Source organism: Antechinus flavipes, chromosome 4, assembly GCF_016432865.1.
Source record: "Antechinus flavipes isolate AdamAnt ecotype Samford, QLD, Australia chromosome 4, AdamAnt_v2, whole genome shotgun sequence".
Taxonomy (NCBI): domain Eukaryota; kingdom Metazoa; phylum Chordata; class Mammalia; order Dasyuromorphia; family Dasyuridae; genus Antechinus; species Antechinus flavipes.
Genome location: NC_067401.1, coordinates 374,937,626 through 374,961,223, shown reverse-complemented (window position 1 = coordinate 374,961,223; position 23,598 = coordinate 374,937,626). Strand labels below are relative to the sequence as shown.

At 34.1% G+C, this 23,598-nt stretch overlaps 1 protein-coding gene across 3 annotated transcripts in view; it reads left to right on the top strand.

The window, feature by feature from the left end:
• Positions 1–23,598, top strand: part of DTL (denticleless E3 ubiquitin protein ligase homolog) — a 48,583-nt gene that overhangs the window by 2,318 nt on the left and 22,667 nt on the right. For all 3 annotated transcript variants that reach the window (XM_051998431.1, XM_051998432.1, XM_051998430.1), the window contains exons 2-10: positions 10,032–10,157; positions 11,029–11,127; positions 11,972–12,033; positions 12,114–12,234; positions 14,201–14,266; positions 15,048–15,160; positions 17,087–17,160; positions 18,904–19,007; positions 19,425–19,529. In XM_051998431.1, coding sequence (XP_051854391.1) covers positions 10,032–10,157; positions 11,029–11,127; positions 11,972–12,033; positions 12,114–12,234; positions 14,201–14,266; positions 15,048–15,160; positions 17,087–17,160; positions 18,904–19,007; positions 19,425–19,529 — 870 coding nt within the window. The remainder of the gene's footprint in view (positions 1–10,031; positions 10,158–11,028; positions 11,128–11,971; positions 12,034–12,113; positions 12,235–14,200; positions 14,267–15,047; positions 15,161–17,086; positions 17,161–18,903; positions 19,008–19,424; positions 19,530–23,598) is intronic.

Genomic DNA, 23,598 nt, shown 5'->3' with positions numbered 1-23,598 from the left:
TTAAGAGATGGGCTCTTGGATCTTCATTCATCTACCAAATATCCAATTATCATTTACAATTTGACATGTCCAAAATTAAATCCTCATCTTTCCCCCAAAACTAGTGTGCAGTTGGGAGTTTCTCCCTTTCCTTTAGTGTCTCTATTAGAATGCAAACTCTTTGAGGGCAGAATTTGCTTCTGCTTTTGATTTTGTATCCCCAGGGTAGTGGAATTCTTTGTTAAGGACTGTTAACAGATCCCCTGAACTTGTCTTTCTGAGTTGCCATATATTCCAGGAATACAGGACCCAGAGCATGCAGGAGACCCTGAATGTGTCAGGCACATAGAACCACCTGTGCACACCCCTAACCCCAGTTGATATAATTTGTTATTTGCACTCTGAGGTGGATTTCCTTTGTGTTCTTGGAAAGCAAGAATGGGCATCAGCCAGTTGGTGCCAGTTGGGAAAAATGATTGTGCAGCTGAGGTCCTTTGCGAATAAGTGGACCCTCCTATCTTATAAGTCTAGCGGTTTCCAAGGGAAAAGAATGTGGCCTTAGCTATAGCTTTGATCTTCCCCTTTGGGAGTTCTGTTCTTTTCCCATTTTTATTCTGCCTTTCTCTTCCCATACCACTTTCCTTAGGATAGAAATAGATGTTTTCTCCTCCTTTGTTATACTTCCATAAATATGCAAACTTTTGTAAGGACTGTGAACTCTGGGTTCTACATGCAAGTTTATTTCTCTTGTAATAAATCTCATTTTCAAGTGCTTAATAAATTGTTTTTCATTCATCCAGTCAGGTTTCAAATCATACTTATTCCTTCATAATAAGTCTTTATGTGCTGCTTTCAAGTTGTACGCACATATGTCCAAACCCACTTTATTTCAAGTCAGAACTATTGCAATGATAATCTTATTGGTCTCTCTGTCTCTAGTTTATCACTCATTCTTAGCAAATTGATCTCCTTAAAACACTTGCTTTGTATATGCCATTCTTCTGCCTGTTCTGCTCAGAAAACTTAAAGGCTTCCATTGCCCATGCAATTCTTTGGCTGATATTCAAAGCCCTCTACAACCACTTCCTTACACACACCTATTTAGAACAATTTTTTAAAAGTTATAGGCATCTTTTGTTTTTAGGTCATCTATGTTTCCCAATATATCTTTCCTTCTGGAAAGCTATCCCTTATAATGGGGAGTTGGGGGAAGAGGGATAGTTCAGAAAAACAAGCCAACATATAATAAAAAAATCTAATCTGACTTTTTGGGTAGTGTTTACAGCAATAGTCCTTTTATAAGGAACTCAGGGGAAGAACACACACCTCTAACTTTACATATTAAGTCTATGGAATTTCTATAATCAGTCCATCCTGTTCTATTCATATTGTCCACATTGCTGTTTCACTGTCTTTGGTCATGCTTTAAAACACCTGGGATGCTTCCTCTTTTTTTCTTTTTGTCTAAGGAAGACAAGAAGATGGTTAGAAGATTGAATACATCCTCCATTATAATGTTCTTCTCTAAATCATAAAGTTCTCTGGGAGCAGGTTTCTTGGGGGCTTCTGGAGGCAGCCTTAGTTTCAGCTCAGTGTAATAATCACTTCAAATGCAGCCAAGAGTTAAAGTCCAGATCCTTTATTGTCTCCTTCAAAATAGCCCGGTAAATTTTCTTAGAGGCCTCTCTCTCTCCTTGGTTATGAGAGTTCTTGCCTCTAGTCCTTTGTCTCTGCCAGCTTCAGCCTCTCTTCCTCCGAATCTCTAGCCAGCACAAAGGTGGAAGTTGGAATAAATCTGACTCTGCCTCCAAGAGTGGGCTTATGGACTTCTGTGTCGGCTCTGAGAGCTTCTTGCTTATATGCTGTGCACTGAGTCCAATCATTACATCACTAAGAAACCATTATTTGTTGTAGGATTAAAATCAATGCTAAATTAGATTTAACCATTGTCTCCTCAATTCCATTTAGTACCTTGTTTCAAGTTCTGGCCCATAACATCTTGTAGGATCAGATAATCATATTGAACCATGTTAAATTAGATAATAATTGTCTCTATCAATTCCATTGTCTTAGTACCTTGTAAGAATCCTAACACTCCATGGAGAGCTTACTGAAAAGTATATTACCTATTTTCAGCAAAAAAGGTGGGTGGATGGGGCTTGGGATGTATTCTGCATTAATGGAAATGCCCCTTGCATCCAGAAAAGAGCCAAGTCTGTGAGGTCCTGACTCCATTTCAAAATCAGTTTGTTTCATCTTTATGAATTGTTTCCCAGTTTCTTCAATACTCACTCTTCAGTGCTTGTAGCATACCTCTTCGTTTGTCATTGATCCTGTGCTAAGAAATGATATTTGTTAAAGCCAAATTTGTCATAAATATTTTTTATCTTTGAGTGTAAGTATAAGGCATAATGCCATATCTCTTAGTATCCCTAACCTAATATGTAATCCAAGTTTGTTGAAGATAATGCCCTCAAGGAGTTTAGTTAGTAAATAAAACAAATTCAACAATAGTGTAAATAATAAAATAGTGTATTGTTGGTCAATATATAAAATAGAAAAAGAATACACAAATATGGTACTGATATCTAAACCAGGAAGAACCAAAACAGAGAAAGAAAATTACAGAACAACCTCCCTAATGATTATTGATGCAGAAATTTTAAATATGGGATTTATACCAGGAATGCAAGGCTGGTTCAATATAAGGAAAACTATTATCATAATTGACTATGTCAGTAATAAAACCAACAGAAATCATATGATAATCTCAACAGATGCAGAGCTTTTGACAAAATAATAGCACTAGAGAGCATATAGATAAAGGGAGCTTTCTTTAAAATAATAAGCAGTATCCATTAAGTAGCAAGCATTATTTATGATAGAAGCTGGATGAAACAAGGATGCCCATTATCACCACTATTATTTAACAATCTATTAGGAATGTTGGCTTTAGCAATAAGAAAAAAAAAATTAAAGGAATTAGAATGGGCAATGAGGAAATAAAATTATCATTATATACAGATGATATGATATTCTTAAGAGAATCCTAGAAAATTATCCAAAAAGCTATTGAAAACAGTTAATAGCTTTAGCAAAGTTGCAAGTTATAAAATAAACCCACACAAATCATCAGCATTTCCATATACTACTGACAAAGCCCATAAGCGAGAGAGAAATTCCATTTAAGATATCTATTGACAAAATAAAATATTTGGGTGTCCATCTGCCAAGACAATCCCAAGAACTATATGAACAAAACATTAATCCACAACAAATAAAGTCAGATCTAAACAACTGGGACATTTTTGATTGCTTATGATAGGCTGAACTAATATAATAAAAATGACAATTCTGCCTAAATTGATCTACTTCTTCAGTGCTATACTACTCAAACTGCCAAAAAAAATTATTTTATAGAAGTAGGAAAAAAAAATTCATCTAAAAAAAATAAGTCAAGAATATCAAGGGAATTAATGAGAAAAAAAAATACAAAGGATAGTGACTAAGCAGAACCAAACCTAAAACTATTATAAAGCAGCAGTCATCAAAACCATTTGATACTGGTTAAGAAAAAGAATAGTGATCAGTGGATAAAGTTAGATACACACAATACAACACAGTCTACAGTAATATAAGTATTTGATAAAGCCCCAAACTACAGCTTCTGGACTAAGAACTATTTGCAAAAATTGCTGAGAAAATAGGAATATAATGTCAGAAACTCGACATAGACCTACATCTCACACCTCATACCAAAATAAGGTCAAAAGAGATGCATGATTTGGACATAAAAGAGGATACCATAAATAAATTAGGAAAATAAGGAATAATTTACCTATCAGGTCTTTGGAGAAGAGAAGAATTTATGACCAAAGAAGAACTAGAGAACATTATGAAAGGCAAAATGGACAACTTTGATTACATTAAATTAAAAAGGTTTGGCCCAAACAAAATTAACAGAAACAAGATTAAAAGGAAAGTACAAAGATGAGTCTCAGAGGAGAGGCAGTAGAAGCCATGCAAGTCTGGCTCTTGACCTGCCACCATGTCCTCTACTCGCTTACCTCCTGTACTGCTAATCCTCAAACAGTTCATGAGAAGGCAACAAGTCCTCTTTCTATACAGATTTTACAAGCAATTCGCCAGGTACCAAAATGAATGTGACCACAAGTATCTACAGAACTGGGGCAAGGGAAGAATTAAAAAGAAATGAGAGTGCCACAGAAAAAGGTATAATCTGAATGATGATCACTCAAGGAAATCTGCAACTGAAAGAGTTGGAGAGAACATTAAATTTGGCAAAAGTGTAACTTCATAATTTCCCCAAAGGTTTTTCAAAATCTATGTTGGAGTAGTACTACAAGGTAAATGGAGTTTAAAACTCATCGCAAGGAGTAGAAAGCTAATGTGTTTGTAACAACCTTTGTCTAGTGTTGATCCCACTACAAACTCAAAGAAAGTGCTACATTTGTGCAAAATAGCCTGACTTGTGTTAAGAATAAAATAAAGAGCATCTTGGGAGTTGCCTTAGCAGTGAACAATACATACCAAGGATTTGTTTTATTATTTTGGATATGCTGGTCAGTTTTCATGAGAAATAACACTATTAAAACATAATATATTGATTAAAAAAAACTAAAAATGTGTTTTCTTGCATGTTACTTAAAAAAAAGTAAATAAAAAGTGGAGAAAAAATCTTTACAGCCAGTATTTCTGATAAAGGACTCATTTCTAAAACATATGAAGAACTGTGTCAAATTTAACAGAATACAAGTCATTCCCCAATTGATAAATGGTCAAAGGATATGAACAATAGTCATATGAAAAAATATTCTAAATCACTACTGATTTGGGAAATGCAAATTAAAACTGAGGTATTACTACACCTCTCAGATTGGCTAAGATGACAGGAAAAGATAATGATACTTGTTGGTGGGGTTGTGAATTGATCCAACCATTCTGAAGAGCAATTTAGAACTAGCTGAAAGGGCTAATAATATATCCTTTGACCTAGCTGTGTCAATATTGAGTCTATTTCCCAGAGGAAATCATAAAGGGGGGGACCTACATATGCAAAAATGTTCGTAGCAACTTTTTGTGGTAACAAGGAATTAGAAAATGAGTTAGATACTCATCAATTGGGGAATGACTGAACAAGTTGTGGTATATAAAAGTAATGCAATATTATTGTTCTGTAAAAAAAAAAAAATGATGAACAAGCTTGATTATAGAAAAGTCTGGAAAGATTTACACGAACTGGAGCTGATAGAAACAACCAGAACTAGGAATACATTGTATACAATAACAGCAAGATTATGTGATGATCAACTAGGAAAGACTAGGTTCTTCCCGGTGGTTTGTGATCCAAAGCAATCCCAACAGAATTTTGGACAGAAAATACCATCTGCATCCAGAATAAAGAAGTAAGGAAACTGAATGTAAATCAACACATGCTATGTTCACTTTCTTTTTTATAACTTTTTTTTTCTCTTCTTTTTCTGCTTTTTTTTCCCTTTTCTGATTTTTCTTTCCTAACATGATTCATAAAGCAATGTGTATTAAATATAAATACATTTTTTTAAAAAGAAAAAAAGGAGTGGAGGGAATGGTAAAGATTAGTGTGCAAGAGCCCTCAGAGATCATATCCTCTAATCTCATTTTATAAATGAGAAACTGAAATGACTAGTCCATAAAGAAATAATGGAGAAGGATTTGAACCCAGGTTGACCACAAATCCTGTGCTTTTCTATTATTCCTTAGAGGAAAAAATGGAAGCTAAGATATCTTAAAGAATTGATAGCTTCTGATGAGGCTTCAGGCTAGACAACAGCATAAAAAGGCCTAAAAATAATACCAGAAAAATTGTGGATGGATATGTTTTTGTTTGACTTTTGGGTACAAGTTATATACAGGTGTATTTCTTGGTAAGAAAGCCTGACAGAAAAAAATAAAATAAACAACTGCTTTTTATCAAGAAAAAAAATTAGTGATTGAGTATTTCACAAAAATATTTGCTGCATAGATCACTTAATTGTTAAATAATTATGGAATATGAATTGATTTTCCATCTAGTCCAACCCTTATTTGAAAAAGAATTTGCTTTACAGTATCTTAACAAGTAGAGTTGACTGATCTTTTTGTGAAGACCTTAAGTTAGGGTTTATCCACTTCTTCCTGTAGTAGCTCCCTCCACTTTTGAATAAATCTCATTGTTGGGTAATTTTTTCCTTGCTGCAAATCTTATTTTTTTTTTTAATAGCCCTTGTTATTCCTAAACCTGGAGCTAAGAAAAAAAATATCTAATTGTACTCCTCTAATACTGAAAGACAACATGTTCTCTCCCTTTGCCCAGTCTTCTCTTTCCCTGGCTTGGTATCTCCAGTTCCTTCAGGTCTTTTACCAAATTGTTTACTGACTTCTGGATAAACTGGCTTACTGACCTTTTGAAAATAATGCCCTCAATATTTCACTAGATTCCAGATGTGGTCTGAACAAATAAGAGAGCAAGCATTTCTTAATTAACTTGATACCCAAAATACATATTTTCCAAATCTAATTTTAAAGTGGGTATGAGTGTGATTTTGTTTTTTTTTTAATTTAAGACTTGTGAAATAGCCTTTGAAATATCTTTTGGTACTTCAGATAGATGAAAGGCTGGGAATCACTTTCAAAGTTGTGCTTTTTATCTTAGGCTACTTAAGATTTGGTAGATTTGGAAAAGCAAGTGTTAATAGTTTTAAATAATAACTATCATGTAATCTTTAAAAAATCATTTTGTAGACGAGTATAATGTGACTTAGGAAGAGCTATGTGATTTAATGAAATTGTAAGGTTTGGGGAACTGGTACTTTTGCCATTAATATAAGTAATTCCATTAAAAGTGCTCTTCACTAAGAACAAAAGTTTTAAAAAAAAAAAAAGCTGCTTTTGTAATGTGTGCAGACCACATCTTTATTTATTTAATGTTTTTTCCCAGTTACATTCAAAACAATTTTTTCCTACATTTGTTTTTAAATTTTTTGAGTTTTAGGTTAAAGTCATTTACAGCTGCAGGCCACATCTTAAAGAAGTCTAGTCTATGAATGAATATCCTGTTAGGGAATTCAAGCACATATGATATCTAAGCAGAAATAGCAGTTCTCTTTCATCTCCTTTGGATGCCTCAGAAAAAAAGAATAGCAGCTCCTTTGCGTAGTAATCAGAGTTACACTAATTTGTAAGATATGGTAGTCAGTCATTCAGTGAGTATTAAGCTCCCACTATGTGCCAGTCACTGTGCTAAACATTGGAGATACAAAAAGAGACAAAAGACAATTTCTGCCCTGGGAGAGGAAAGGGGGGGAGGGAGAACAGCAAACGAGTATTTACAAACAAGACATGTATGTAGGAAAAATTGGAAACAATTAAAGCAGAGAAGGCACTATAATTAAGAGGAGTTAGGAAAGACTTTCTATAGAAGATAGGATTTTAGAGGAAGCCCCTAGATGGAAATGAGAAAGGAGAATATTCTGGACAGAGCCCAGACATTGGTGTGTCTTGTCATGAAACATCAAGAAAACTAGTAGACTGAAAAATAGGGGTAGGGGAAGAGGGCAGTAATGTAAGAAGGAATAAGAAGATTGAAAAGGTATAAGTAGACTAAGTTATAAAGGGTTTTGAATGACACACAGCACCACAATTCTAAAGCATTGATTTTGCAGCATTCAACTTAACATAATGCAGCTTTCACAGCCACACATTGCTATTGTAAAACCATAGTTTTGACTGTAGGGATATTTGTTGAAAAAATGATGTTTCTACTTTTTAGTATGCTGTCCAAATTGACCATATCTTTCCTTCAAATAGGAAGCTCTTTTAATTACATAGCTGCAGTTACTGTATGCATAGATCTTTCAAAAAGATATATAAAAGGATATAAAATCTGACATTATTGTCAGAGATAGTAGTTAAATCCAAGGAAGCTGATAGGATCAGCAAGTGAAACTGGATAAAGGGAAAAGAAAAGGGCCCTGCTGAATACCTATAGATAGAGAGTATGACCTCAATGAAGATCCAATTAAAAAAAAAAAAAAAGGTGTGTCCAGGAGAGGGTGATTAACAGGTCAAGGAGAAGGAGGATTGAGAAAAGTCCACTGGATTTGGCCTTTGTAACTTTGGAGAGAGTAGCTTAAGTAAAATGGTAAGGTTAGAAAGTCAAGACTATAAAGGATTAAGAAGAAAAAGTGGGCACATACTATGGAAGGTTTTTTTCAAGTTTAACCACAAAGGGTGAGAGATATTTAGAGGACAATAATGGGAATGGAAAGATGGACATGTTTGTAGGCAGTAAGGAAAGAGCCAGTAGGGTAAGGAAAGATTGAAGATAAGTGATAGAGGAGAATGATAAAGGGAGCAATCTGTTGAGAGATAGGTTGGAACAGAATTGCTTGTTGAGTAGGTCGAGTTCACCTTGGTAGGGATAAAGTTAAGTGTGGGTGAGAGCAGGTACATAAATATATTTGTGTTGAACTGTAGCCTGTTGAGGAGGTGGAGTGGCAGGGAAGAAAGGGGGAAAATAAAGTAAAAAGGACAGAGCAGACAACCAAAGAAAACCTTCACGGAAGCAAAGAAAAGGTGGACAGTTAAAAATATGTCTTCTATAGTAATATTTGCTTTCTTGAAATAGAAATTTATTGTTATATATTTTGAATCCTCCCTTATGTTCTGTGGAGCCATGACAATTTTTTTGTTTTTAAATAAATATATTTTAAAAAAAATAACGGGGGGCAACTAGGTGGTGTAGTAGATAGAGCCCTAATCTGGTCTCAGAACACTTCCTAGTTGTGTAATTATGGGCAAGAAACTTAACCCCAATTGCCTCAGCCAAAAAAAAAAAAAAAAAAACATCGGGCACAGTACAGTCTCGAGAGCATTTGCTGAGAAGTGGTGGCCTGTTAGACATGTGGGAAATCATCTAGGAGAACAAATTTATCAATGAGGGAGGAAAAGGAATAAGGGCATTTCTTTTTCTGAGATAGAAGGGATAGTGGCAGAAGACAAAGAAAGACAGGATTAGTTACTCAAAGCAAATGACTTTTTTGTGAAGTATGTACAATATAAGTTTATGAAAAGTATTGGTTCACAAAAGTGACCTTTATTGTGAAATGTATAAGTATAGTTATCTCTGTTTATAAAAGGTGCAAGCTAATTTGAATAGCCTTTTGTGTGAAATGTCTTAACCTCTCTCTGTATAAAAAGTGTTGAAATATGTTGTTTCTGCATAAATAGAATGCCACAGGGAGATAATAGATATGTAATACTTATATATTTAGTAGTAGCAATTAACATTAAATAAATTGCCTAGGAATTCAGTTATGGTCCCCAAACCTTGGTTCAGAAATAGAACAAACATCTTAAAACAGGAAAAATATTTACATAGAGCTTTTTATATGGTGAAAGATTATTGGTTTATTTGTTTTATATACACACACACACACACACACACACACACACACACACACACATATACACACTCTTTATTTTGGTCCCTATAAAATATAATTATCAGAACACTTAAAAAGAATTTTTAATTGTACATTGATTCTATTACCTTCTACACACAAAGCCATTTATTAAAATCACCTATCCTAAACTAATATTTTGAATCATATTAATGTAATGGAAAAAATATGATTGCAGTTTCCTCCAGGTATCTATTTCAGGGTCTCACAGTCTATGTATCAGAGATTTTTTTTCTTCTAAATGTTGTCATTCCATTTATTTACTCTCTATCAAAATGGAAAGCAAATTATTAAAACTCTTAAATAACCAAAAAAAGAAAAGAAAAGAAATATGTTGTTTCTCAAACGAATAGTCAATGAAATAACTGCTAAATCTGGATTTAAACATATCAGCTCAAACATAACAGCTATGCTTCTTATCCCCTTTATGAACACAGAGAAATCATTTAACTTCTTTGGACCTATGCCTAGGGGGTTGTATTAAATGGCCTCTGAGGACCCCAGCCCTAAATTACAGTCTCTATAAGGAATTTACTTTTTTTATTTTAGGGTCATCTTCACAGTATCCTCTCCAGTCACTCTTAACTGGTTACCAGTGCAATTATAATGATGATCACATTTCTTATGGAGAGATGGGAGTTCCAGTTCCTCCTTTTGGATGTACCTTTTCCACTGGTAAGGCCTTAACCACTTTATAAAGGGGCGAAATACAGTTTAGGTATGAGTAGTAGTTAACTCTCTCATTCTTATACTATTCTAAGAAGTCTTTTTTTTTTTAAATTGAAACTTAGGTGACAGGTTTTTAAAAAATTATAAACATTCTCTAAACTAGTTAGCTGTATGTCAGCTCTTTTCTCAGTTTGCACAGAAAAGAGTGGAATTTTTCTACCTTTTTAAAAAACAAAAAACAAAGACTAATCAAAAAAAGAAAAGTTAAGAACTACCAATCTCCCAAAGCCCCAATTCCTTCTTTTGGTATGGTAAGGCTAAAGGCCTCTGGCTTGGTCTTCCCACCACCTCCCACCTCCCTGAGCTATAGTACTCTGAGAAAGGTGAAATACTGTTCTATAGTAGCATAAATGTTCTGCTTGATTTCTAGAAGCATGACAAAGTCAAATACTATAATGAAATAAGAAAAAAATCTCTAAAATAATATGTAACTAAGACAATTAATAATAATTGTAATACAATTTGGTTAAAAAAAGAAAAAAACAACTTGATTTTATAGTCCTAAGGTTGGAAGAAGTTATAGTATTATTTGTAAATCACCATTGATAAGTATGACTTCATTGTTAAGTATGAGTACGGATTTTATTGGAAATTTGAATAAATGCAAGGTAATCTTATGGAAATCTAAGGAAACTTTGTCTTCAAATTAATCCTTACCTTAACTCCTGACATTTGACTTATATCATTTTTCTCGGTCTCAAATAAATTTTCTCTGTAGTTTTTATTTGCTCCTGATGGAATTGTTATATCTGAACATCTTCAGCCTATAAATTTGGTACTGGTGTTCACATTGGTCTTTACCTTTTTTCTTTTTTAGCTCCCAACTTGGAGCACATCCTTGCAGTGGCCAATGAAGAAGGCTTTGTGAGATTGTATAACACAGAATCTCGCAATTGTAGAAAGAAGTTCTTTCAAGGTAAATCTTCTTAGTCCATAGACTTAAATATAGAAATTTGTGCACCTATGTCCTGACTATGGGGACATGAGGACTATCCTCAGGGAACTCACAATTTAGTTGGGAGGGTGAATGAATGAAGTGAGTAAGACAAGCATAGAGATAGCTACATTACAAAGTACAATATAATAAAAATGGTGGTAAGAAAAATATTATGAAAGTTTAAAGGAAGAAAAGGAAGACTTATGAAAGATAAAAATTTGAATTGGATTCAAAAGATGTGTAGCGATTGATGGGGCTAGGATGATAGGAGTAAAAGATTTATTATTTATTTTATATTTATTATTTAATTTATTAGTTCAGATTAGATTTCAGGATAAGTTAATATAGTGACTATGGAAATTGGATAGGGGGAAAAATGAATTTGAGAGATTTTGAACAGAGATTTCATAAGATTTGATAGCTTTGGCCAAGGTCAGAAAAAGAAATTCGAATTTTAATGTCAGATTTGTTGCAAATCACAATTTAATTTTTAACTTCAGTATAATGTGCATCCTAACTACTCAGAAATAGATCTATTTAATATTTATTTGTACATTCACCATTTATATGGCTTACTAGTGGTTATTTCTCTGACTCTTGATCATGTGCTACTTTTTAAAATCATTTATCCTCAGAAAGAATTGATGAGTTTGTCTAGGAAAAGGACCCACAGTCAAGATATTGCTCATTAAGACACTTAATTGCTGTAGAAGTAGCGATGAAACAGTGACAGACAGATCACATTATGTCCTCACCTTGTCTCTAGAACTTCTAGAATAATTATATTACTATTAGTGACCATTCTTTTCTTTTCTTTGTGCAGAGTGGATGGCTCATTGGAATGCTATCTTTGATCTGGCGTGGGTCCCTGGAGAGCACAGACTTGTAAGTGACTTTTCTGCTTAGTACTAAATAAACATTGATAAGCCACTGAATAAAATTCTATGATTCCTTATTTCTGGAAGGTTACAGCATCGGGAGATCAGACAGCCAAGATTTGGGATGTGAAAGCTGGTGAGCTGATTGGAGTTTGCAAAGGTCATCAATGTAGTCTTAAGTCGGTTTCCTTCTCTAAATTTGAGAAAGGTAGGTGTTTGTACCAATTTTTTCTATTGCACTGATGAATAGTTTGATTTGGAGTCAAGGTATCTTACCTCTGCTATTTGATGATTTGCGTTGCTGAAGGCAGCTGAGACCTCTGGGTCTCAGTTTTTTTTAATACTATAAAGTACAAATATCAAAACTGACTTAACCTCAAATAGAGATAGTTCTTTATTTATGTAAACTCATTTTGTGAATTCAACATGAGGAATGGGCAGGCACTGAAGCTGCTCAAGACTAAGGTGGGGTGGGGAGCTGCAGAGAGGGAAGGTAGAGAAATGTGGATGGGCTAAGGGAGAACTGGTTATTATAGGAGACAAATACAGAGAATCTGTGTCCATTCCGATAAACAGTCTGCCTTTTCTTTCTCTTTTTTCTTTTCTTTTTTTCTCTCTCTTTTCTTTCTCTTTCTCTTTTTTTTTCTAGTGAGCCATACTTCTCAGGAATTTAAATAGTCCTCTAGACTATTGTTGGTTGAGAAAGAAGTGTGAGGGTTGATAGAGAATTGGCTCCCTAACCCAGACCAACAGTTTACATATAGAGTGAAGAACAAGGCCTGGATTTGTTCCTCTACTTCCTTTTTCTGGGGCAAGGTCAAATTCTAGCCCTCCTAGTTTGACTGTGCAGTTTGTTATTCAGTCCATACCCAGGCCTCTCTCTAAACAACGGAGGCTCTAGGTTTAGTCCCTGTCACTGTCTTTCTGTCTGCGTGTTTCTCTTTTTAAAAAAAGCCTAGGTAGAGCAGTGGATAGAGCATCAGCCCTGAAGTCAGGAGGACCTGAGTTCAAATGTGGCCTCAGATACTTAATACTTCCTAGCTGTTTGACCCCGGGCAAGTCACTTAACCCCAATTGCTTTCAAAAAAAAAAAAAAAAAAGCCAAATCCAATCAATTTGTTAACAGTCTTCCTTAATGTGGTAATAAAAAGGCAGAGAAATAAATGGTGCAGGTACCTAAGGCCTATTAGGCCTGTTCACAGCTTATCAATGAGTTAACCTTGGTTAGGTAGCTTGAGGTGAAGAGAACACCTTCTGGGTACACCTGCTACATGTATAGAGCAATTTTAAAAATTTCTTTTTTATGGAAATGGCAGTTACTTTTAAGTACAAATGAGTAGGCAACTGTAGTAGTGTCTTCCTGTCCCTTCACATTTGTTTGCCACTACTGATGTAACATTGATAACCCATCAAGGGGCAAATGCAGTTTTGATTCTTCCACAACTTTTCAGAAGCATAGCTATTTTATAGAATAAAGCTTATACTCACATAACAGTTGATTTTGTGTTTCTTTGTAAAAAAAAAAAATGATTAAAAAACCCATTGATTCATAAAGCCCTATGAAGAATTGACAAAAGAGGAAAAGCATGTCTACAACATTGTTTCCTTTAAGGTATTTTGTTGAGGATTGTTTGTGGGATGGAAAGAACTACTTGCTCAACACTTGTAGATTATTTTCTTGCATTTTCTGAGTGCCAGTTTTGAGGGAAACAAGTCTGAATCTATGCATGCTTAATAGAAAGAACACTTGAATCTGAGTTCTGCTGTGGAACCCAGGTCATAGCATTCAAGGATCTCTTTTAACCTCAGTCCAATACAAAGGTTGAAGAAGATGATTGGTGATTTTCCTTCCAAAAGAGAGTATGATTAAGTGATTTCTTAAGTCCTTTCCAGATAAGTTCTTTACAAAGCTATGTTTTCTTGGGTAATAAAGAACTATTATGTTATGTGTTTATATACATACAAAACAGTTGATCAGCAAGCATTTATTGTTTCCTATGTACTAGGCACTATGCCTTTCATTAGGAAATCATAATAGCCTCTGACTTCCAGTGGCTTACATTTTCAGAGAGTGAGAGATAGACAAACACAAACACAGAGAGTGAGTGTATGGGAGTGTATGGGAGGGTATGTATAATTTCTTGATCAGTAACTCATTTACTTTTTTTTTTCAGCTGTCTTCTGCACAGGTGGAAGAGATGGCAATATTATGGTCTGGGACACTAGATGCAGTAAGAAAGGTAGCAGTTCTGTTTTAACTTTGCCAAAGGGACTCTTTTTAAAAAAAATCTTATTACAATGTCTAAAATGAAATATAGAATGATCTTTTCCCAATGACCACTAGGGGGAATGTGTGCTCGTTCACACAACCATTAAGAGATCCCTATTAATCATTGGAAGCGTCACCTGTTGAGATTTTTAGATTTCCTTCAGAACTAAGTTTTAGGAACTACAGGTTTAAAACATTGTATATATTATGAGATAGTCACTTTTGATTTTCTTTAATTGCTTATCTTTGTTACAAAGGAGGGTTTGTTAGGTAAGAAACATGAAAGATATAAAAACAATTATAATTATCAGAATAAATTAATTTTTAAAAGCAAATTAATATGCAAATAGTGACAAGGGATTTATTTAGCATTATAAATAAGATAAAATGAGTTGCCTTAATTTTAATTTAAATAACTTGTTTTTAAAGATTTGGATTAAATTAAATGCAAGATCAAATTAATTTGTAATCCTAATAATTAGAGAGCTTTATTAACACATAAATTTCTGTTATTTTATACCTATGAATGATGTCAATTAATTATTTTATGTTCTATTTACTTTTTTTTCTTAGTACACCAAAAACACTTCACTAAATGTATAGTACAGCTATCACTAATTTTACTTCTCTAATCACAAATTGATATGTTTTAAGGGAAGCCCTTTCTATTATGTTTTCATTCTTTTTATTATGAAGACTGAACATGAGATCAAATAGCACAAATTTAAGTGAAATTTGCCAATATCTTTCAGATGGATTTTATAGACAAGTGAATCAGATCAGTGGAGCTCACAACACTTTTGACAAACAAACCCCATTGAAGAACAAGAAAAAGCAAATTTCAAGAGGACTGGCTCCTTCTGTGGTAAGTTCTAAAGATATCTAAATCTTTTTAGATCTTATTTAAGAGATTGTTATCGTTCTGCCCCATGTCGAACATAAATATATCTATGAACTTTCGGGGTGAACTCTCTAATTTTGTGCATCTCACATTTCCTTTGGGCTAATTCAATTCTGCTTTGCTCATAAAGCACAGCCCCTTCTCTGATGAGGGCACACCATGCTGGGAGATCCTGTGCCAGTGTCTCCTATATCGGTGAATCAATTTCAATGTTCTTAAAAAGAGATCTTGATAATGTCCTTGAGTCACTTTTTTGACCACCTTGTGAGCACTTGCCCTGTGTGAGTTCTCCATAAAATAATCTTTTTGGCAAGAGTAAAAAAAAAGAAAAAAAAAAGAGATTGTTATCTAGACTTACAATGCTGGTCTGGAATTAATTAGGACTTTATTCAGCTGTCAATGCCATAGATTCAAGGAGACTTGTATTAAGCACCTGCTGTATGAAAGGCACTGTGCTAGATATTGTAAATATCAAAAATAAATTGTCCCCAAGGAGCATATATTCTTCTGGGAAGATAACATATACACAGATAAGTTAAAATAAGGTATTTTTAAGGCCAAAAATATAACTAATAAATGGGCAGTCTAGAAGACTTTGTGGAGGTTACATAATAGCCTTCATAGTTGAGAATTTGAATGGAGAGAAGGACTCTGAAAGGGAGAGGTAAAGATGTAGTGTGTCCTAGGCATGAAGCACTGTTTGCGTGAATGTACAGAGACAAGAGGTGGAATGGAGAATGGAATGTATAGTGTATCAAAGGAAGCAATATGAAATAAGAGAATAGAGGTAGAATTGAGCAACTTTGTAGTAGACCCTTAATGCCAGGATGAGTAGTTTGTATTTCAGAGGCATTTATGAACTAGCAAAAGTTTTGGGAAAGGGGGTTTCACAGTTGGACTAGTGCCTTAGGAAGGTTATTTTTGATGGCAATTTGAGAATGGATCGGAGAGGGGTGATACTGGAGATAAGGAAATCAACTGAGGCAGATCATCCATTTAAGAGGTGATAAGGGTCTGAATTAGGGTCCTGAATTGATAGTGTGTTGTTTATTAAGGTATTAATAGTTCCTACTTTCTATCAACTTACATCTCAAGATTATATATGAGGTGATGAATATGAATATGTTTTGAAGAATTGCATATATTTCACCTATATTGAATTATTTGCTCTGTTGGGAAGTGGGGTGAGAGGAAGAAAAAATTGGAACACATGATTTTGCAAAAGTGAATGCTGAGGACTTATCTTTGCATGTATTTGGAAAAATAAAATACTATTAAAAAAAAAAATATATATATATATATTAATTAAGCATTCTACAGATTTCTTTTTTTTTTTTTTTCTCTTTTTGCTGAGGCAATTGGGATTAAGTGGCTTGCCCAGGGTCACACAGCTAGAAAGTGTTAAATGTATAAGACCAGATTTGAACTCAGGTCCTCCTGACTTCAAGGCTGATGCTCTATTCACTGTGCCACCTACTTCCCTCAGATTTCTTTCTTTTTAATAAATGTCATTTTAATCTTTTTCTTATTGTTGGTCCTCTTTCATTCTTGTGAATTTCTTACATTGTGTCCCACTGTGGCTGATCAGACTAGTAAGAGCTTGAAGTGCTCTACCACAGGGTCAGATATAAATAGTTCACATAAACATTTGATGTAAGTAATGTATTATAAAGAAGAGCAATTGCTAGGACATTAGATTTCAAGGCACAAATACCATAGATAGGGTATAGATTAGAAGTCATTTCTGCCAAATTCTGTCTTATCAAGAAAAGAAGAAAACAAAGGAGTTAGGAAACTGGATAAGGTAAAGATATAGTAATGAAGTTATTAATGCTTTCAGCATCACAATCAGGAGCTGACTTCTTTTCTTCTTTTCCCTTGTCCTTTTAGGATTTCCAACAGAGTGTAACAGTGGTCCTGTTTCAGGATGAGCATACATTAGTGTCAGCAGGAGCTGTAGATGGGTAAGAGTATGTTTTGTACTATCTTTGAACAAATGTCTTTGGTGGAGTGTGATAGGGAAACAACTTAGTTGCTAGTATGTATCCTCTGATAGGATGAATAGCCTAACTGAAACCAGAACACCAGTAAATAATACAATTAGGCCTCTTTTACTTTGAAAGATAAAATAGTTTACATACTTATGAATCTTTTAAGATTTACAAAGTATTTTTCTCATGCCATACCTGTGATGTAGAAGGCGAGAAGTATTTTTATCTTCATTTTATATATGAGGAAATGATCTTATAAAGAGGCCTTGGTTGCACAGCTCATAAGTATTAAAATTAGGACTGGAATTTAGCCAGATTTTATGACTCTTAAGACCAGTACTTTTAATTCTATGCTTTAGTAATCTGTCCTCATTTTAATTGACAAGAGTTCCTAGTATTTGAGGATTAGACATCTGTCTCTCTGGGTTTAAGAATTGAATTTCTTTGTGACCTGAAAGAAGAAAACTGATTATTTCAGATTTTTTTTTTCACATTTTTGATTGAAACCTTAACATGAGCTGGCTGCTTTTCCAACCTAACAATAAGGCTTTAGTATCCTTGTAGGTATGTATATAGTTCAAGGATCTGTGATTTTGTTGATGTGCATATTCAATCCTCCTTGCAAAAGCTGATCATTTTAATGACTTAGTAAAACATCCTTGTGATTCATCCAGCAGCCTGATGGTGAGCCTCTTTACATGGTTGGGCAGCATGTACCATCTACCACTGTTATTTAAGAGTTTTTCCCATTTTGTTAGGAACTTTTCAGACCTTATCCTCTGGAGACAAGACCTTAGGGAACTAAGGCTTTCTGCTATGCCTCAGTGGGCCATTAGGTGGGACTAAAGAATCAAAAGTGTTCACAATAATCTTTTTGCCTTTTTCTGGATTGCTAAAAAAAAATTAATCTGCTTGAATTTGCTGATAAATATTGATATATTACTCTATGGTATGGTTCATGTTTCTGAATAAATATTTTGAAAACAGGAGCTGATTTTTTTCTTGTTGTTTTCCCTTATTATTCATAGTAGCTCATACAGAAGTTAAATTTTTTCAGTCTGTGCAATGTTGACTTTATGCCCTTTAGAAATTGGCATCTTTCTAATGACCAAAGTCTTCGAGAAATTGATTTCATTTATTATGTTTAGTTGACTACTATTTCTTAATCTGTTTTTGTACAGAGCTATTATGTACTAACCCATATACTTTGTTTTCAAAATGTCAGTTTATTTGAAGAGGAAAATTAAGATAATTATTTCATTTCTTATGTTATTTAAACATTTCAAGAGCTATAATCTCAGTTATTTAAATTAAGATCTCATGTATAAAGAAATAGCCTTCCCTATCACTCCATTTATTAATAGTGAAAGATATATGGTGACTATTATAGGCTTGGAAGCAACATGCTTTCTGAAAACAATGGGATAAGTATTATCAAGAGCAACCTTCTTCCTTTTCCTTTCTCTTCAAGTAAATTGCAAGGTAACTGTTATCGTTGGGTCAGATCACATCTGTTTCCTTTTTGTCAAACAAAGCTTAGCAGTGAGTTATCTGTATAAACTCTCAATCAACATTTCTCAATAACAATCCTTCAGTATACCTGGTAGAGGTGCCAGAGGAGTTCTGCCAAAAGTCATCCCTTATTTGTGTGAAAGCAAATTGGAGAGGGGAAAAAATTGCTCTAAAAATCTCCTGCCTCTCTATCTTGGCTTTCAGAGTGGTCAAAGTATGGGATTTGCGCAAGAATTATACTAACTTTCGACAGGAGCCTATGGCTTGCAAATTCTTCCCATATCCAGGTAGCAGCACACGAAAACTAGGTAAGTAAGCATTTGCTTGGGCAGCATGACCTCAAGGGATGGAGGGGGGTGGAGGGGAGGAGGGTGCTAACGGGGAGGAGTGGTGTTCAAGTTTGTCTCAGAAAGTAAAAAATGAACATATCACATCAACCACCTTGGTAGTTATATAAATGGAAGCGTTGCCTTTGGGAATTTTTGGTTTTTGCAATATGGGATTGTTAGTCTTTTTTTGGAGAATACTAATTAATACCCAGAAATTTATGGGATTTGAACGTCTTTCTCTTCATGTTAAAATATTCTCTGTCCTGGAAGAAACAGAAATGGGATCATCATTTTGGTGTGATCTATTCATAGCTGTGATCCATTTTTATCACTAAACTAGTGTCAATGCTGCCTGCTTTTACCAGTAGCCTGCTGATAGAAGTCTTCTTTCTTCAGGGTACTCAAGTTTAATTTTGGACTCTACTGGCTCTACTCTGTTTGCTAACTGCACAGATGATAACATCTATGTGTTCAATATGACAGGATTAAAGACTTCTCCAGGTAAGGCAATGGTGTTATTGAAATGACTGTCAGGATATTGAAAACAATTGAGTGTTTTTGGTCAGTCAACTACTAATTTAACCTTAACAATATACTTAATAGGAATACAAAGAACAGAGTATCTCAAAATATGAAGCAGAGAGTTAATAATAGACAACTGTTAACCATCAGAATTCTATTTAACTTGTGTTAGTAACTTAATTTCCATGCACTGGTGTTACCTTAAGTGATAGCCACCTTAGTCCCATTTGACTGAGATTTGGGGAATGTTGTTCCCATTATCCATGCTACAAAGAAAAGCATGTACTGGTTTCTCTGTTGAAATTAAGGGGTTTTATTTTTCCCCCCGAATGGGAATGACTCTAGAGACTGGGGTACAGACATCAATTTATGCTTCATAATAAATCCACTTAATTATTATAGGTTTGATTTGATGTAAAAAAGAAAACAAAAATCCATGAAAATTCATATTTACAGACTAAATTAATTTTAGTCAGGGCTTGTCCATTTATGCTTCAAAAGATTTCCCTCAGCATGTGAAGTTTCCCACAAATGTCCAAATATATTTTAAAAATATAATTTAATTACATACCTTTCAAGGAATATTCCAATAAAGCAAGATTATCTCTACTAACGTGGAACTGACTATATAGAACACTACCCTGCAGGGAAATAACTTTGAATTCTTTCACCCAGTCCCTAGCACTATACAATCTTTACTAAAAATAAAATTAAGATAGAGTGATAAACAACAAACCTTAAAATAGTAAAGAACTTTTAACAGTTGTAGCTGAGTTTTTAGAAAAGATTCCAGAGACCGAAATTTCTATTGGCTGTTGTTAGGATTTTATTATCAGCAACAGAATCCAGACTAAAACTTTTAGATGACCTGGATTTAAGTCTGATGTTCAAATACAAATAGGATTCAAAGAGACTTTTCAGAATCTCCTCTCTCTCCCCTTCCCTTCCTCTCCCCATCCTGCCTCACATTATATTCATCTTTTTTTTTTTTTTTTTACACAAAATGTTTGTGATTTATTGGTATTATACATTATGATCTATATGATAATAAAATAGCCTAGAAAGCTCATTTAGCATCTTCCACCCTATTTTACACCCTAGCTTTAGGTTTGCACCAATATTTCATTTATTCTTTTCTAGTCTCTTGAAATAATTTGAGTAATTATGATCTAATTAAATGAGAAAATGAAATTCCTTAGGAAGCCTAAATGATGCTGAAACATTAGATTATTCATTCAAAAATTCCTTGGGCATAATAAGTACAGTGCACTGTTCTGTTACCATGGAGCATATAGAGATGAATAATATATGGTTTTTGATCTTTGTTTTTTGAAGCTTTTTTTTAATGGCTTTTGATCTTAAGGATCTTCTAATCTATTAGAAAGATATTTGTTATTTTACGCTATGGTCACATGTGTACATGTTTTTAATTATACTCCTAACTGAAAAGGTCAGAGAAAGCTGTGAAGAGGAGGTAGCATTAAAACTACCTCCTCAAGGAGATAAATTGTATTTAAACAGGAGAAGATGGCAGGAGGGGTATAGAACAAGTGAGGTAAAAGAAATGAAACAGAAACAAGAAATAATAATGTGAGGAACACTTAGTAAGTCCATTTTGGCTAATGTGAAAAAGGAGTAAGGGGAGCCAAAGTCATCATCGTGGAAGACTTTGAATGCCATGCTAGGGACTTTGGAGTTTATTCAGTAGTAAAGCATACTTTGAGAATGTTTCCCTGGCTACAATGCAAAAAGTGGATCGAGGAGGGAAGACTAAAGGTGAAGAAGATACCTTAATGTTCTGTTCCCAAAAAGTAATGAGAACCTGAACTAGAGTTTTAAGTCATGATTTTCAGTTATTTAAGAAATGAGTATAGGATTGTCCACAGAGAGCAATTCTTAAGAGTAACTGGTGAAAACTACAGAGCAGATTTAAATTTTATATAAGGAAAAATTTCATCAAAGATAGGGCTTTCCAAAAATGAATTGAGCTTTCTGACGAGATTATAATAATTTTTCTATCACAAAGAGGTCTTCAAGTGGGAACCAGATAATTGCTTGTCAGAGATATTAAAAGGAGGAAGAATGAAAGGAAGATAGATTGGATTATATCTCTAAGCTTCTATAAATCTTCAACTTAGTGATTGATTAGATATGAAGGATGAAGAGGGAAAAGGAGTCCAAAATGATTGTAGTTTTGAACAATAAAAGTATGTTAGCATTAGTAATAGAAATAGAGGAATCCAAAAGGTGGGGGCAGGGTTTGGGTGGACATTTTGTTTTATTTTGTTTGGAGAAAGACAAATTCTAATATGGCTAGGTTGAGTTTCAGGTACTGATAGATCATCCAGGGGACAAAACTCAGCAAACAGTTGAAGATAGAATCCTGAGGCTTGGAGAAAAAAATTTTAAAGGTGCAAATTTGTGACATATATATGATGATAGTTGAAATTATGAAAATGGATGAGCTTGCTTAGGGAATGCATGTAGAGAAAAAGGACTTACAGAACTCTGGAATGTATCTACATTTTAGGGGGCAGAAGAGTTAGAAGGGAAAGTATCCACTAAAAAAGAGAATAGAAATAGAGAAATTGAGATGGAAAGTTAAAGGAAATCATGATAGTAGTGAATTCATAGTATTTAGTAGAGAGGGGAAAATGTAAAAAAGTTCATCCTCCATTGAAAATGGTTTCAAAGCAAAATAAATGATGTCTTTAGGGGACAGTCAGGTTTTGACATCATTGAGGAGATAGAAAGAAATTCTGGTAAGTGTCTTTATCGGTTGGAATTTTTTTCTTTTTCTTTGAAATATCTTCAGGGCATATCTTAAGTTCAGTATATTCAGTATATATTGAGCATTATCACTTTATCCATAGTACTATATAATACTAACTTGTTGATAATGATAGCCCTGAAAGCAGTATGAGAGCACAAATAAGGAAAGAAAAATTAAATTTAGCCCACCAATCAGAGTGAAACATGTGACCACAACAGCTTTACTATGAACCAGCAGAGGGCAGTAAACACTTTGTTTTTGCTAGAAAGTCCATTAGTTTGACAAGTTACCTTTTTAGGATGGAAGGTGAGGAAGAATATAACAATTCCAATTTTAAGTCTATATTCAGAGCAAAGGAATCCGCTTTTCTGGGATGGTTGTATGTGTAAAATCTCCCTGCATTTATATCCTGCTTAATTTTCATCTAGAAAAATGAAAGTATAAGACTAAGCTTTATTCTGCCTAAAAAAGTATCTTAGTTTTTTCAAGTAGATTCTCTTTTAATAAGTGGAAGATTTTTCTAATAGCTAATTTGATACCAGTAACTTGTGATGTAGCTTCCTAGAGTGGAACCCCTCAAATATATTGTGCTAAACTTAAATAATATGAGCAACTTGGAAAGTTTATTATCTGAAGATTAGGCCCAACTTTGTTTTATTGTTATGAATATGACTATACTATTTTGTACTTTCCTGCTGCTGCACCCAAATTAGCACAGGCATTTCTGGCATATGAGCTATATAAAGGAGTTGCTCAGATCAAAAATGCATGTCAGATGAGATTAACCATAACAAGAATTCAAATGACCTTTTTTTTTTTTACTAAAAAGCAGTGTTGTCCATGAAAATGTCTGATCTTGTCATTAAAAAAGAATTGCTTTCTTGTTTATTTTGCATTGATTGTAGTTTTTTTTTTCTATATCCTGCTCATAAAGGTACCCAAATTAAGATCATTATAATGCCTGTTTCTCTGATCAGCCTCAGAACAAATAGGTAACATAGCAAATAGAGTTCCCATAATCCAGCTTTCTTCGCTGTGTGACCCTGGGAAATCACTTCACCTGTTTGTCTCAGTTTCTGCCTTGGGAAAGTGAAATGGAGAAGGAAAGGGCAAACCACTCGTAGTAAATTTGCCAAGAAAACCCTTATTTGGAGGTCACAAAGAACTGGACACAATTGAACAATAATAAACAAGATGATTAGCTTGAACTTATTTGCACAGAATTGTTTGGTAATATCACTATATTCACATTCCTCCTATTTGGTACATACTGCT